We start from the raw sequence: 16,910 nt of genomic DNA on the forward strand, positions 1-16,910 counted from the left end.
GCAATTTAATAATGTTAAAACGAACCCTCTGGCTATATTTTAACATCGGGGAGATGTAGGTCACAAAACAACAGCCAGATTCATGGTTTTAGTTTCACAAAACAGTCGAACATTTGAGGCATTTTAAGCCATAGTGTATAGTGAAGTACAACTAGGGATAGCAGTGTATAGTAATTTGCCAGAAAAAACTTCAAAAGTTTGAAAATGATGAGTAGATAATTAATACGAAGATCTTCAATTGAGTCAGGCTTGGTTATTTTGTTGTGATATCCCCTTTTGTCACCATAATTGCTCTTAAAATTTAGACTCTCAACAATAAAACAATGAATGAAGAGAAAAAACCAACAACAAAAAATCATAAAGCAGGCAAGACACTAACATTGGCTAAAAGCATAAATAAAATCCTCAGACTCTTCCGTTATCAATAGATATTTTACTAATGTACCAAAGACAGCACACATAATCAATATGACACTGTATTAGGGCACTGGCAAGAAGTTTCTTTGCAAACAGAGTTAGAAATAGCTCTTTTCTGTACAGAGATTTGAGCCAGTCATTTATCCTCTTCAGAATACCTTCACACATGTTTGTATCTGTAAGGAAGGCATCAAGTTCGGCACCTAGATACTCTAATCTACAGAGTGACTAGGACTAGACACTACTTCTACTCAGTGTAGAATGCAGCGGGCACAGAGGGTATTGAATACAATAGTATTAATCACACCACAACTTAAACATTCATTCAAAGATTGGTTTCCGTGACTACAGAGTTGGAAGACAGATATTCACACAAACTATATGTTAATTTCATTTTACATGTAGAACATTGTAAACAAATGTCAATTCATTTTTAAGATCATGCATCATAAAGTACCTATATGGTATTGTTTGTAAATGCTCAGCAAATAGTCATATAACTACCTTTTTGTTTTTATCTTAAGCTTTCACATGGAAATACCTGTACCACAGAATTATCAGTTTTTGGGGGGATTTATCTTGTTTCAGATTTCCTGGTTATTCCTATCTTAACTTTATAACCTAATTTAATTCAATCTTCTTTTACAGAAATGTGTGGGTATGAATAACATCACACTTGAGCAACTTTAATAATATTATCGCAGTTAGTGCCGTTATAAAAAGGAGGAATATGAATTTTCACTTTGGGAACACAAATTTTAATCAAACCATAATGTATTTACGAAATTTAAAATTGTGTCTAACTGCAAGCAGGATAAATGTTTGTTCTTATATCACATGATACATCCTTAGACTACTTAGGTACAGGTAACTACATATGTACAGATAGGATGAATGTTTGTTCATCTATCACATGATACAACCTTAGACTACTTAGGTACAGGGAATACAGATAGGATGAATGTTTGTTCTTATATCACATGATACAACCTTAGACTACTTAGGTACAGGGAATTATATATGTACAGATAGGATGAATGTTTGTTCTTATATCACATGATACAACCTTAGACTACTTAGGTACAGGGAATACAGATAGGATGAATGTTTGTTCTTATATCACATGATACAACCTTAGGTACAGGGAATTATATATGTACAGATAGGATGAATGTTTGTTCTTATATCACATGATACAACCTTAGACTACTTAGGTACAGGGAATTATATATGTACAGATAGGATGAATGTTTGTTCTTATATAACATGATACAACCTAAATCTACTTAGGTACAGGGAATTATATATGTACAGATAGGATGAATGTTTGTTATTATATCACATGATACAACCTTAGACTACTTAGGTATAGGGAACTACATATGTACAGATAGGATGAATGTTTGTTCATCTATCACATGATACAACCTTAGACTACTTAGGTACAGGGAATACAGATAGGATGAATGTTTGTTCTTATATCACATGATACAACCTTAGGTACAGGGAATTATATATGTACAGATAGGATGCATGTTTGTTCATCTATCACATGATACAACCTTAGACTACTTAGGTACAGGGAATACAGATAGGATGAATGTTTGTTCTTATATCACATGATACAACCTTAGGTACAGGGAATTATATATGTACAGATAGGATGTATTTTTTGTTCTTTTATCACATGGTACAACCTTAGACTACTTAGGTACAGGGAATTATATATGTACAGATAGGATGAATGTTTGTTCTTATATCACATGATACAACCTAAATCTACTTAGGTACAGGGAATTATATATGTACAGATAGGATGAATGTTTGTTATTATATCACATGATACAACCTTAGACTACTTAGGTACAGGGAATACAGATAGGATGAATGTTTGTTCTTATATCACATGATACAACCTTAGGTACAGGGAATTATATATGTACAGATAGGATGCATGTTTGTTCATCTATCACATGATACAACCTTAGACTACTTAGGTACAGGGAATACAGATAGGATGAATGTTTGTTCTTATATCACATGATACAACCTTAGGTACAGGGAATTATATATGTACAAATAGGATGAATGTTTGTTCATCTATCACATGATACAACCTTAGACTACTTAGGTACAGGGAATACAGATAGGATGAATGTTTGTTCTTATATCACATGATACAACCTTAGGTACAGGGAATTATATATGTACAAATAGGATGAATGTTTGTTCATCTATCACATGATACAACCTTAGACTACTTAGGTACAGGGAATACAGATAGGATGAATGTTTGTTCTTATTGCAATTTTTGGATTCACAGCTGTATGCAAAGTCTGTACACATTCCTGTCTATTGTATCAAGGCCAAGCTTAGAGTGAGATCGGATCAATCACGTCTCGACGTAAGTCAGTGTTAGATTCAAATTTTCTGGTAGGACAAGCCAACATTTCAAGCACTCTATCACAGAAAGTAAAATTCATCACAGGGCAAGGCTTAGGGTGATACAAAGACAAAAAATGATATGACCCAAATGGCTGGATCCCATTTTTTCACTAAACAATTCCTTTAAGGAAACCCCAAAATGTCTTCCAGTATTAATTAAATAACTCACAGCCCATTCCAAATAGGCCAGTACCTTACCCTTGCCAATGCATCAAATGCCTTGTCGAAAGCATTGCACACATTGGATTCTTCATGTGGTTCTATGGCCTGCAACCTTCCTTTCATATACTGGCAATAAAGAAAAACACCCATGGTTAGATTTCTTACAGACATGAATGTCACATTTGACAGCTTAAGGAACATCTTTCAAAACATTTAAATTTGGCGATAGTTGTCTCCTTCAAGGGCCTTCTGTTTAGCTTTGTAAAAAAAATATATAGCGTTAGAAAGTCTGTGGAAAGTTTATAAACCATGTGTGGCTATTTAATGATGATTCACTAGTCTACATCAAATCAGTTATTCTGCTTTCACTGAGAGAATATACAGAGGTAGGTACATTTCTACATTTCTACTTCTGAGACCACAACTGATAAAGACAGCCCCATCAGAAGTATAACAATTAAGAGTAGAATTCCAGCCTCTAAAGACTTTTTCAAATTTGGATGGTGGTGATATCTACATTAAGAAATCTCTACAAGTGAGAGCAAAGAGAGCTAGGAAACAAATGACCTATTAAATCATGCACGGTAACCATAACAACAGAAGAGTAACAGAGCAGGACGAGGGAGGCTTTCTATTGTTTAATACCATGCATATCTAATGCATGTGAAGCCACCATTGACTTCAGAACACCTCCATCCTAGGGAGATGTTTACAAATCAGTAATGTACAGTTGATTAGCATAATGCAACTAATTTGTTCCTTCTCAGTTTCAGCTGCAATACTGTTGCACCAGTATGATATAGCTCCCTATATTAACTGCCTCTTTCATGATTACTCCTCCTTCAGTTTATCAGATTTTCTTACCTCTTTGTTTTCATAGGTAGCCTGCACTAATGTGTTCTCATAGCAACTTTCAACCACCTTGGTAGTGTCATTAAACTGAAAGAAAAATCAATCAATATATCCAGGTTTACTTCTCTCTCCACCTCTCTCTTTGTTGATGTTTCTGGATTAGACACCATACCAGGTTAACATAACAAAGACGACTGCATATAAAGGAAATACTTCCACAAAAAAAAAAAAATGTTTGGTGAAACCTGAGACTTGAGTCAAATTTAGTGTAAGAGTATCAAGACTATCAAATACTGGTATTTCAGCTGTCAACTAAATTACTCTGATCATGAAAAGAGAAACAACAAATTTCGATATATGTGCCTTTTTCACTAATTAAAAATGATTTGTCTTGCAGTTGATACAGGTCCTGGTATACAGAGGGATAGGCTATGCCTTTCATTGATTATACTTCCTTGTGACTTTATACTGTATAGAAATTACACCCCACTTCCCACCCAAATTCTTTCTAACCCATTCCTTTGAAATCTGATACATTTGGTGGTATATTGCTTAGCTGTCAAAGTTCTCTGTACTCAGAATTTCATCAAAACTGTATCATTTTTTGTAGAAATATTCTTTCTTGTCTGTGGATAAATGATTGACAAATTGACATTTCAGCTGAATTGCCCCGATGACATCATCTATTCTGCTGTTGCCAAAAACATTTACAAAATATCGCAAAATTTGAAAATTAATACCTTCATGATACAAAACTCTAAAAGTATGCGGTTGCGGACTAAAGACTCAGAATATTTTCAGCCACTGTTCTTTATCAATCGACTTCAGCCACCAGAAATTCCTTTAAAGTCTAACACTTACAGTAGAAGTTTATGAAATTATCACATTTCCAAAGCTGCATTCACAAACTTAAGTACTGGAATGCAGCATTTATGCATGTATCATACAAAGTACGACAATTGTGCAGAGACAGGTAAGAGGAAATTATTACTGTTTGAAATTGAACTCCTCCAAATTGACTTTTGGAACTTAAAATGATTGAAAGAAAACGTTTATAGAATATGCTTACTATGACTATAACTACCCTCGTGTGTGTTGTAATATTATTGTCAAAACTCTTACAGTTAAAATGTTGAAGAAATCGTTGCCATCCAGTGAGTCGATGGTGCTGTTAACCATCAATCGAGTCATACCAATGGCAAGGCCTGTCTGGCTACCACTCACATCCACCATGAAGAGAACAGTCTTAGGGGGAGCTACTGCCTGAGAGTACCTGCAAATTATGGAAAAATCAAATAAACATCATTTAAAGTAATTATAGCAATCCAATTAACTATGTAAAGTCATCTATTAACATACAACAAGGTATTATTATATTGAATTTCTTGGTATGCACACAATTATATCACCATGATAGGACCAACCATGGTAACACATGATAACACTAAGTCTAATCACTTGGCTATTTCTAAGTTTATTGGTTATTATTAAAAGAGTAACTCCAATACAGACAATTTCAGTTCCACAAATTTATGGCATGACCATCAGTTTGGTGGTGTTTCCATACAAAGCATTGAAATTTATGTTTCATTTCACAGTTTCTTGCATTTAGATTTGGCTGACTCAGTGTGAATATTACATTCTCATATATAGTTCACGACCTCTTTAATGGTTGAATGTGATGGTACTACTTATCAAGGCACATTTAATCCATGCTAAGTACAGCTGCAGTTGAACTTTTATTAATGTCACTAGAGAGAACCCTCCACTATGCTTTTAATAATAATACATATTACTATGCTGCTCTGATAATCATGTAAAAAGCAAATATTCCTTCCGCAGTGGCTTGTGTTGTCCTGAGATTTGGGAAGTAGGGTGAAGTCTGATGAATGCCCACAAGGCTAAAAGGAAGGTTCACTGACTCGCCATTTCAGGGATACAGCTAGGGGATAAAACATATTTGCTAATACTGACTAATGTAGTATTTTCCAGGTCTGTATATTGATTTCATGTCACCACGGTTTAATTACCGAGCGAAGATTTCTACTTGCACAATCAACTCTTGCTCTAGAGTACGGTATCATAGAGCCGCCTTCCAGGTAATAAGTGATTCAAGTCAGTCATATCCTAGCGACCAAACAAAATTTCAAATCAGAATGCCTTTGGTCCCACAATGCGAGATCCCTGAGATGCATGTATTGTAAGGACGGTAGATTTTCTTCAAGTAATGTAGTCATCTGTTTGTACTTACATTATGACATTTCAAAGACAGCTCAAACATGAGAGGCAATCTTTTGTTTCCATGACAACAAAAGCATATGACACCTGAGTTGGTAAGTAGATAACTAGCTATGGCATCATATATCTCTACAAAATTATAGAAATACCCACAATGCACTACTTTTTCTCTGTGTATCAAATTTTCACACATCTGTCTGTTTGCTTCAGTTGTAAAGTTGGTGTTGCCTGATTGGACTAAAAATGCAGAAATGTAGAGAGGTAATAATTACTTGAACTTGATACATCTCATGGGACAAATAAACTGGATTGGAAATCCTTCCATGATCTTTCCTTTAATTGCAACGATTGAAAAAATTTCAGAGAGGCTCTGGAGTGACAAAATATGATGTGTGTTTGCTGACATTAATCACTTGCCACACATTATTTCTATGAATTGCAATGGAATAAATCTCAAGTCTATGGGTGCAAACACATCTGGCTTGATGCAAATGAAAGAACTTCTTGCCGAGTTTGGTTTTTATCTGGAACTGTATGCTTAACACAGATCTGTGCATGGGCACTGTATATCTGAACAAAAGAGTTGTGTATTGAAGCTAAACATCTGAGATTTTATCCAAGGAAATTATAGGCATGGATACTGAATACAGATCAGTAGGCATGGATACTGAATACAGATCAGTAGGCATGGATACTGAATACAGATCAGTGCATGGGTATTGAATGCAGATCAGTGCATGGATACTGAATACAGATCAGTGCATGGATACTGAATACAGATCAGTGTATGGGTACTGAATACATCAGTGCATGGGTACTGAATACATCAATGCATGGGTACCGAATACAGATCAGTGCATGGATACTGAATACAGATCAGTGCATGGGTACTGAATACAGATCAGTGCATGGATACTGAATACAGATCAGTGCATGGATACTGAATACAGATCAGTGCATGGATACTGAATACAGATCAGTGCATGGATACTGAATACAGATCAGTGCATGGATACTGAATACAGATCAGTGCATGGATACTGAATACAGATCAGTAGGCATGGGTACTGAATACAGATCAGTGCATGGATTCTGAATACATCAGTGCATGGATACTGAATACAGATCAGTGCATGGATACTGAAAACAGATCAATGCATGGATACTGAATACAGATCAGGTCATGGGTACTGAATACAGATCAATGCATGTGTACTTAATACAGATCAGTGCATGTGTACTGAATACAGATCAGTGCATTGATACCGAATACAGATCAGTAGGCATGGATACTGAATACAGATCAGTAGGCATGGATACCTCATACAGAGCAATGCATGGGTACTGAATACAGATCAGTGCATGGGTACTGAATACAGATCAGTAGGCATGGATACTGAATACAGATCAGTGCATGGGTACTGAATACAGATCAGTAGGCATGGATACTGAATACAGATCAGTGCATGGATACTAAATACAGATCAGTGCATGGGTACTGAATACAGATCAATGCATGGGTACTGAATACAGATCAGTTACTGGGCACTGAATACAGATTAGTGCATGGATACTGAATACAGATCAGTAGGCATGGATACTGAATACAGATCAATGCATGGGTACTGAATACAGATCAGTGCATTGATACTGAATACAGATCAGTGCATGGGTACTGAATACAGATCAGTTACTGGGTACTGAATACAGATCAGTACATGGGTACTGAATACAGATCAGTGCATGGGTACTGAATACAGATCAGTTACTGGGCACTGAATACAGATTAGTGCATGGGTACTGAATACAGATCAGTTACTGGGCACTGAATACAGATTAGTGCATGGGTACTGAATACAGATTAGTGCATGGGTGATGATGTATGGTGGGATAGACATCTGTGTATGACATAGACATGCTGAAAATATGCAAATTATTGTCAGTAAGTGATGTGCAATTTCACACAGATAAATCAGAATTGAAATTTGAGTAGAGAAATGCATCTTTTTTACTTTTCCCCTCAACAGTTTGTCAAAACTCGAGCATTCCTGAACTATAAACATCTGAAGTACTCTTCCCATAAATAATGCAGAAAAGCTGGCCATACCATACATACATGTACTATCACAATCTTCAACATGCCACCCTGAAAATGCCCAAGAGCAATGAAGCTCTTCAGAATTCTGTCAAATTGAATGTATGAATATTTTCCATCGTTCTACAAGGAAAGCATCGAGCTGGTTTACTTCTCAACTATCGTCACTCACCAAACGTGTAACAATGGCACTGGCAACAGCAATGTTTATAAAAGGTTACAAAACAGTTTGAGAGAATGTCAATTTACTCTCTAATTGACAATTATCACATTCATGAGAGATTTGTGGCAAACTGGTTATTGAAGGTATATGGTATACACACATGTGTTTTATGGACAGCAGATGCACAGAAAGCATAGATACTTGGATGTATCATTGAATATTTGCTTTCATCTTGCAAGAATGTGCAGTTTTTTATTTTATTTTATCCGTCATTATTATTTAAGGTTAAGTGCAGTTCTCTCTAGCTACAGCAATTACAACTGTACATGTAGAAGAGCATATCAAAGTATCAACTAGACTAAAATATAGCAGTCAGTGTTAACTGTACATAAATATTTGATTAATCAGTCTGCATTGTAAACTTAGCAGTAGTATGAGGTGTGAGTTATGTTTTCTATTCTACAATGACATCTTGAAGCCTACAATTGCAACAGTAAATAAAGTGACTTGTTACTCTCATTTTTAAATAATACACCCCTGAGATATTAATAACATGAATTAAAAAACAAAAGGAATAAGAAAATCTTTTGACATTGCCACTGACGTTTAAAAAAAAAGAAAAAGGTACCATCTGTCATATGTTTTATAATCTTTCAGGTTATGTAAAATAAAAAATCCAAAAAAAACAAAAACAAAAACATCTTACCAACTTCTTCGTCTGCTGTCGAAAAGATTCAGCACTTTGTCATCTGTCACTGGTAAGTTCCATAAAACTCCTAAAAGACATGAAATGAACAGAAAAATTATATGTGACTATAGAAGAAAAAATGGTTGGTTTACAGAATCTGACCAAAATCAAACAAGTTCTCTAGCCATGTAGGTATATAGTAAATTTAGAAGCAAGCTACAGTATGCATTCAACCAGCAGTACTCATACAAGCCACTACCAGAAACTCTCTGTACACACAGGGCCTTAACACTGTGTTGGCTGGGAGGCCATGTCAACCATTGCAACCCATCACACACCAAATAATGTTCACAGTAATGATTTTCCTTTTGGCCTTGTATGATTGAGTTGAGTTTGAGTTTATTTCCACAACAATAAAAGAGGAGTAGACCAAAGTCAATATAAAAACAAGGTGGTGGAGGAAGACTGAGAGAGCTTCTACGAGCAGTCCCCCTTAAACAAGTTAAACAGTCAAAGGGCCATTCCACGTCACGTAAGTCACAAATCAGAGAGACATTTGACACTTGTTTTCAATCTCCAGTTCAGTGCAAGTCTAGAGTTAAGTCATATGCCTATCATTCCTGAACTTTGAATACCCACAATAAATTCTGTCACCACTGCGAAACGTTAATGCTTTCCCATTGCGAATTATAGCGCCCTCAACTTGTGTCACGTAAGTCACGCAGAGAAATGAAGAATTTCAACTTTTTGAAGGAAATCAATAAATCCTGTGAAGTATTGAGAGAAATCTGCTAAATTGCCTATTATATCTGAAAAGGACACATTGAGGAATAACTTCAAGGTAAAATTTAATTGATATGCATTTTATACCGGTATTCGTATGCAAATTAGCGACGTCACGTAAGTCACAAAAAATTGTCACGTAAGTCACACGTGTGAAACTGCTCAGTTTCCTCTCACAGTTTCCAAAGATACAAAGTAACATAGGCTAAGGACATGTTTACAAGTTCATTATATTGAGATTGGGGGAAGGGGAGGGGTCTATTCCACATAAAAATAGAATCTAGAAGTTCACTTGTACACAAAAAGTCCTATAGACTAGTTCTGCGAAATATCTTAACTTAAGTGCTACAGTAGCTAAATAGTTTCTTAATTAGGAGTAAACAAGTTTTTCTAGACTGGTTAATACAGAATACTTCTAATGTATTTGCATTTCTACATTTTTGGTTATAATCTAAACCTTTTTGGTAACACTTTAGTCACTTTTGGGAATTTGGATTAAAATAATTAATCCATATAAATCCATGGGGTAAAGGCAGAAGGTGGCAAGATGTGTATTTGGAAAACCGCATTAGATACTGAAGGAGATCCACTAATGTCAGTTACTTATGTTGTAGTTCCAGCTCTGACCTCTCATATTAAGGTAGATGACAGGGTTGTTGTAAAATATGATGATGTACTGTACCCAGGAGAGGTTACAAATATGGTTCCTGCCACCACCACAATGTGGAAATGGCCTCTTACGGTAGATAAAATCTTCTACCAGCCCGAAAACATTATTAAAACAAATTTTACCCCCTGAAGCACCTTGTGCATTTCAGGGGTAGACTGCAATTCACATTTAAAGAAGTCTCAATATGTGTTTGCTGATGAAATTCGGAAAACAAAAGTTCCGAAGCAGATTCAATGTTTCTTAACTTCTAAATGCACTCTGACCAGGGGGGTTTAATGGAGAAAACGTCGCAATCAAACAAAAGAAATTTATTTTCTGCCCGTATGACGCGAACGATTTACTGTAAAATCACTGCAACTGCCCATATCAGCACGTTCATTACACAATGTAACCTACTTAACTTATACTCTTATCGTCCACTTTTTTTACCCAATTAACGGAGGAAACTCTTGAAAATACCTGTTTATTCATTGCAATGGAAGGAAATGATACAAGTTTGCAAGGTACTGTACATCAGTAAGACCGAAAGAAAGATACTATTCAAGAGAATGAAAGAAAGATACAATACACAATAAAGTAGACCTACTGTAGGCATAACCGTTGTAAACAAAACAGAGAGATTTGATTGGCGCATGATCTGTCGGCTGGGTTTGCACATTTTGATTGAATTTTGTAGAATCTATGGACTTGTTAAGAAATCTGTTGTTTATGGACATATATAAACAAATAAAAATAACGAATATTGATATGGAAACTGCATAAAAGGGTGTCATTCTCACTGAGCTTTCAGTGCAGTAAGCTGGAAAAGTTGAAGTTTAAATTTGGCAAACCCGTCATGAGACTTTAAGGTAACAAGAAATAAGGTAACAAGTAATAAGTTTGAGCTGTTTGAGATATTTTTTGCAATTCACTTATGTAACCTTTCAATTTTACTTCAATTATAAATATTGTTACTGAATTTTAAAACTGAGTAGGTATCTTTGATAAAGAGGAAGGTGTTATAAACTTTTTATAGTATAAAAGACATCAAAACTGTGTGAAAGTGTTGAGAATTAACTTGTCACGTAAGTTACACTTCCCTTTGTGACTTACGTGACATCACGTAAGTCACACATTTCCAGAGTCCATAAATTTGTTAAAGTTTGTTAAATTTATCAAAAGTGGTGGTATTATAGATCAACCTTTATAGCTACCTTTTCAATTGTAGCTCACTTTGCTCTAGCACACTACATATCATGTGAGGAAAACATTTGCTCTTATTCTTGTCACGTAAGTCACAGCCTCAGTGTGGCATTTTTAACATAATCTGTGTTAACAGTAACAAAGAAAATTTGTTAAATTTTGTTATTAAATAGATTAGCAGACTGCATTTAACTGCCACATGAAAAGAAAGCTTGTACTTTCCTTTCATTTAAGGATTTTTTCTACTTTAAATTATTGTTTGATAATTCACAGTGAAGGTGCCTATACTTTGAGATGGATACTCATTGCTATAACCCAAGATTGAGAAATCAGAAGAAGAAAACTTTAACAGTTTAAGAAAGTCTAACCTTCTTACTTTCAATTAAACACAAAGTTAGACATCTAATAACCCTTTCTAATTTTGCCATGTTGGGACCACTTGGTGTGGAATGGCCCCAAACAGAGTGAAAAAAAGGGATTTGGTTGGTGCACGATAATCAGAATTAGTCAAAATATGAATGGCTCTTTTTGGTAAAATATTTAAACGATTCAAGTAAGAAGAGTGATTGTTTCCCCATATAATATTACAATAGGATATATAGTTGCGAATGAATAAGTGAATCATACAAGGATTTAATGATATTAGAATGAGACGAAATAGCTGATTTTATGCAATATACCAATTGCTCTTGAAATTTAAGAACATCGATATGGTGTTTACAGGTGAGGTTGGAGTCGATATAAATGCCAAGGAATTTGGCTTTATTAACTAGGACAATTTTATTACAATCGAAGAATAACTCAACAGTGCCAAGTTTACGCTGCAAAGTATGAAAAATCATGAAATTGGTTTTAGAAATATTTAATGATGATCACATTAGTCAATTATCAATGCCACATGTCTAAACTTATGTCCTCCCCCTGCCCCCCCCCCTCCACCAACCCTGTGTTATATTTAAAAGCTTGTTTGACGATAAAGTTAGAAGACCCTAATTCCTCATGACAGGTCCTGCCAATGTGGATTGTTTAAGTTCATAAAAGTCAGTAAAACATCCAAGCTTGAGATGTTCACTGAAAGGGTTCATATATCAATTAAATTATTCCCGAATTTTTTATTCCAAAGGAACTCCACACACTTAATTAACTTATGGTAACGCATGTTAAATTTCAGACATATGTTTCGTAGGTGTAGCATATAAATCATAAGCAGCAGGCAAACACTTAATGCCAAAAACAAAACTTACCTGGGTAATTTCTCATGTAACCGATTGTGCTGCCAAAGTACTGCCATGTCAGAGAAGTGTCCTTCTCCAAATTATCCTGAAATACTTGGTCTAGCACACTCGTAGCATTAATTCCTCTGAGGAGGTCTGGGTCTGTTAAAGGGGCAGAGATATAACAAGTATGGTCATATTGTTGCATTATTATGTGATGCAAACAACAATGACAGATTAATGAAACCAGTACAACTTCATAGCACTGATATAATAATAATAATAATAAACAGTTCTTATTAAGCGCCCGTAACAGAAGTCTCAGGGCGCTTTACAAATATAAAAGTCATTAAATACATAAAGAATACAAGTCAAACACACAGCAAAAGAAGCAAATGACCGCTGACCAGACAAGGAACATGCAACGAAAGAGCAAACCAAAAGAAAACCAGTGTCTGGCCTTCGATCCTGACCTATTCTAAAAATAAACCATACCAATTTGATATAAAATCAAACATGTATATACAAGAGAAAAGTGTCCAATAAAAATTGTCTCACAATATGTACATAGACAATGAATTACTGAGTAAAGAGATGAGTTTTCATATTATTAGTATATTATTAGTACAACTAAGACTGATGATACAATCAATACAGTACAACTTCAAACTGATGATATAATCAATACAGTACAACTTCTGATGATATAATCAATACAGTACAACTTCAAACTGATGATATAATCAATACAGTACAACTTCTGATGATATAATCAATACAGTACAACTTCTGATGATATAATCAATACAGTACAACTTCAGACTGCTGATATCATCAATATAGTACAACTTCAGACTGATGATATAATCAATACAGTACAACTTCAGACGGCTGATATCATCAATACAGTACAACTTTAGACTGCTGATATTATTAGTGCATCTTCAGACTGATGATATAATCAATACAGTACAACTTCAGACAGCTGATATCATCAATACAGTACAACTTCAGACTGCTGATATTATTAGTGCATCTTCAGACTGCTGATATAATCAATACAGTACAACTTCAGACTGCTGATATAATCAATACAGTACAACTTCAGACTGCTGATATGATCAATACAGTACAACTTTAGACTGCTGATATTATTAGTGCATCTTCAGACTGCTGATATAATCAATACAGTACAACTTCAGACTGATGATATAATCAATACAGTACAAATTCAGACTGCTGATATCATCAATACAGTACAACTTCAGACTGCTGATATTATTAGTGCATCTTCAGAATGCTGATATAATCAATACAGTACAACTTCAGACTGATGATATAATCAATACAGTACAACTTCAGACTGCTGATATCATCAATACAGTACAAGTTTAGACTGCTGATATTATTAGTGCATCTTCAGACTGCTGATATAATCAATACAGTACAACTTCAGACTGATGATATCATCAATACAGTACAACTTCAGACTGCTGATATAATCAATACAGTACAACTTTAGACTGCTGATATTATTAGTGCATCTTCAGACTGATGATATAATCAATACAGTACATTTTCAGACTGATGATATAATCAATACAGTACATCTTCAGACTGATGATATAATCAATACAATACAACTTCAGACTGATGATATCATCAATACAGTACAACTTCAAACTGATGATATAATCAATACAGTAAAACTTCAGACTGATGATATTATTAGTGCATCTTCAGACTGCTGATATAATCAATACAGTACATTTTCAGACTGATGATATAATCAATACAGTACATCTTCAGACTGCTGATATAATCAATACAGTACAACTTCAGACTGATGATATCACCAATACAGTACAACTTCAAACTGATGATATAATCAATACAGTAAACTTCAGACTGCTGATATTATTAGTGCATCTTCAGACTGCTGATTAATCAGCATGACTTCAGGTTCATGATAATCAATAGATCTAGGTTGTGAGGAGACAGGTAAGCGAGGAGCGAAGTAAATTCATGATAATAGATCTTCACTTTCATGGTAATAAGCACAATGTCACCCTGAGAATAAACAGTGATCAGCATATTTCAGATCACTCATCTGCACTGTAGGTTCATGCACAACTTCAGCTCTGTTCTCAGACTATGGGGACATCAGTTAATTGCTTTCACTCTTTAGATGAAATGTCATCCTCTTGAAATGAATGAACTCATCTATTTTGCATCAGCAAAGATCACAAGCGAAGTGCTGGAAAAACGATTTCTAGGATTAGCCTGTAGGATATTATAATCTGCATTATTATAACTGACAAGAGTTTCCTACACGATTTAACTGAACAACACGTACAGTTCTTACCTTCTGTTTTGTTACTGTGTAAAATCATGGTTAAAATTTCTTCGAAAGTTCTGTTAATTTAACTTACCTTTATCGTACACAACTGTTGGCACATGGATGGTGCTGTTAGAATAAAGGACACCTGTTGTTTCATAGCCAGTAATGTTCATAAAGACATCTTCTAAACTATTATTCAAGGCATTTCGATACTCGGTTGGCGGCTAAGGATGAAACAAGAAATGGAGATTACACTCAGATAACTTAAAGCACTTTAAATGGGTTTCCATTAAGGGATGAATACAAGAAGAGGAGCCATAGTTCAATCACATGTGACGTACAGCTTCACTTCTAGCTATGTTAAGATAAAATTAAGCATGCAGTTTTAGAGTACATCTGACAATGAAAGTATTTGCATAACTCCTTTGTCTTGCCAAAGAAGTAACGATATTACCTTGTTAATGGATGCATAAAACTTGTCGTAGTTTGTAAGCAACCACGTGTTACCCATAAGTATAAGTTATGCAAAAACAAAAAATAAAGAATACCAACTTTAGGAGAGAATACAGCTGATTTGGTAGAACACAGGACAAAATCCTGAGGGCAGTGGCTGAATCTCATTCTAGCAAATAACTTCTATGCTCTTCAAAAATTACAAAGCAAAGGGTTGATACAATAGTCTTTCTTTCAAATAAGAGACGATTTTAAAGCTCCTGAAATCTACTCTACATTATGTTATAACTTTACAACTATGGATCTATATTCATCTTTAATTACCTGCAGCTCAGTGACAATGGTATCCTAAATTACACTGATTCAAGAATGATCTACAAACAATACATGTTGCCCATTGACTGTAAGTAAGAATTCTCCAATGCAAGCCTATGTAGATAAATCCAATTTTCTGTGTATGTCTTCCAAGTTACACTGGCTTGCTGTTTAAAGCACAGATACTGTACACAGATACTGTACAAATTGACTGAAATGTGTAGGAGAGAATTGGCTACCAAAAACAACAGTAGGCGATCATCTGTACAAAAGGTAAAAAGCCTGATCGGATCCTTAGAATATTTGAAGGACAGACATCATGCATGATAAACCTCCTGTTACTGACAGTATTGTTATTAATTTATTTCTGAGATCTGTCAAGGTAACATGCGAGAATCAATGTAACTAATGTACATGATGGATCTACACACATGTTATCACGGTAAACGGAAATGCAGAACGACTAATATCATTTGGTCATTTCTGAATCATGAGCGAGATATCTTCAGCTGAATATGAACAGTACAGACTGCTCTTTATCTACTTCCTTCACTCTTACCTAAAAAAAATAGTTATTGACAATCTTTTTTTACTTGATTTTCTTATTTTCACTTAATTATGTTCACTCTAAAACATATAAGTACTATATTACTGCACAACTGATGCCCAAAGTCAGTTTACAGAACCATCTACAGGAAAAAATCTTGAACAAGTAAGTAGTATTTCCTACTGTTCAATACTACATAAATAGTTGTAAGAAAATGAGACTTGGCATTTATATAAATGTCATGTGGTGAGAAGGATGTTCATTCCGTTCGATCAGGGAGTTACAACTCCCTGGTTCGATATGACAATTATAAACTTTACAGTTCAGGTAGAGTACATGCAGTAC

At 34.9% G+C, this 16,910-nt stretch overlaps 1 protein-coding gene across 4 annotated transcripts in view; it reads right to left on the reverse strand.

Annotated features, from left to right (window-relative positions):
* The window catches only part of LOC139961097 (voltage-dependent calcium channel subunit alpha-2/delta-3-like), a 132,895-nt gene that overhangs the window by 51,281 nt on the left and 64,704 nt on the right, over positions 1–16,910 (reverse strand). For all 4 annotated transcript variants that reach the window (XM_071959984.1, XM_071959986.1, XM_071959985.1 and 1 more), the window contains 6 exons: positions 15,342–15,474; positions 12,940–13,071; positions 9,079–9,148; positions 4,999–5,149; positions 3,889–3,963; positions 3,061–3,150 (listed from right to left, as the gene is read on the reverse strand). In XM_071959984.1, coding sequence (XP_071816085.1) covers positions 3,061–3,150; positions 3,889–3,963; positions 4,999–5,149; positions 9,079–9,148; positions 12,940–13,071; positions 15,342–15,474 — 651 coding nt within the window. The remainder of the gene's footprint in view (positions 1–3,060; positions 3,151–3,888; positions 3,964–4,998; positions 5,150–9,078; positions 9,149–12,939; positions 13,072–15,341; positions 15,475–16,910) is intronic.

Source organism: Apostichopus japonicus, chromosome 20 (genome assembly GCF_037975245.1).
Source record: "Apostichopus japonicus isolate 1M-3 chromosome 20, ASM3797524v1, whole genome shotgun sequence".
Lineage (NCBI taxonomy): Eukaryota > Metazoa > Echinodermata > Holothuroidea > Aspidochirotida > Stichopodidae > Apostichopus > Apostichopus japonicus.